This window comes from Propithecus coquereli, unplaced genomic scaffold (genome assembly GCF_000956105.1).
Source record: "Propithecus coquereli isolate 6110/MARCELLA unplaced genomic scaffold, Pcoq_1.0 Scaffold285, whole genome shotgun sequence".
NCBI classification, from domain to species: domain Eukaryota; kingdom Metazoa; phylum Chordata; class Mammalia; order Primates; family Indriidae; genus Propithecus; species Propithecus coquereli.
The window spans coordinates 1052045-1052421 of NW_012148452.1; the positions used below are offsets into that span (position 1 = coordinate 1052045).

The 377-nt window shown below is 31.3% G+C and overlaps 1 protein-coding gene across 1 annotated transcript in view; it reads right to left on the reverse strand.

Moving 5' to 3' along the window:
* BRIP1 (BRCA1 interacting protein C-terminal helicase 1) overlaps nt 1-352 on the reverse strand; it is a 237298-nt gene extending 236946 nt beyond the window's left edge. Inside the window, 1 exon segment of the mRNA XM_012648397.1 lies at nt 260-352. Within this exon segment, the coding sequence (XP_012503851.1) occupies nt 260-352 (93 nt within the window).
* Between the last annotated feature and the right edge of the window lie 25 nt (nt 353-377).

The following is a 377-nucleotide window of genomic DNA, read 5'->3' on the forward strand; positions in this document are numbered from 1 at the left end:
ATTAAAGTAAATAGAAGTTGCAAAAGAGCTAAGAACATTTTTCAGAATTTTATTCCTTGCCTCCTAATAATAGACATATATGGTCTAGCAGTGATCAGTATTATTTTCTCAAAGGTTAGATGTTCTTCCAAATGAACTAAGCAAATATTCTCAATCCATTTACTATCTGAGAATATGAATGTAGTCACATACCCAATGCTTGTTATGGATCATAAGTATCTGTATTGTAACACAGACTTAACTGGGGAAAAATACTTACAGAATTCATCATAGCAAGCTGTGATGGGTAAGCTTTATAAGGAAAATTAATCTTCACACCACCAATTGTATATTCAGAACACATTGAAGACATTGTGCTTTCTTATTTATTTCCGATT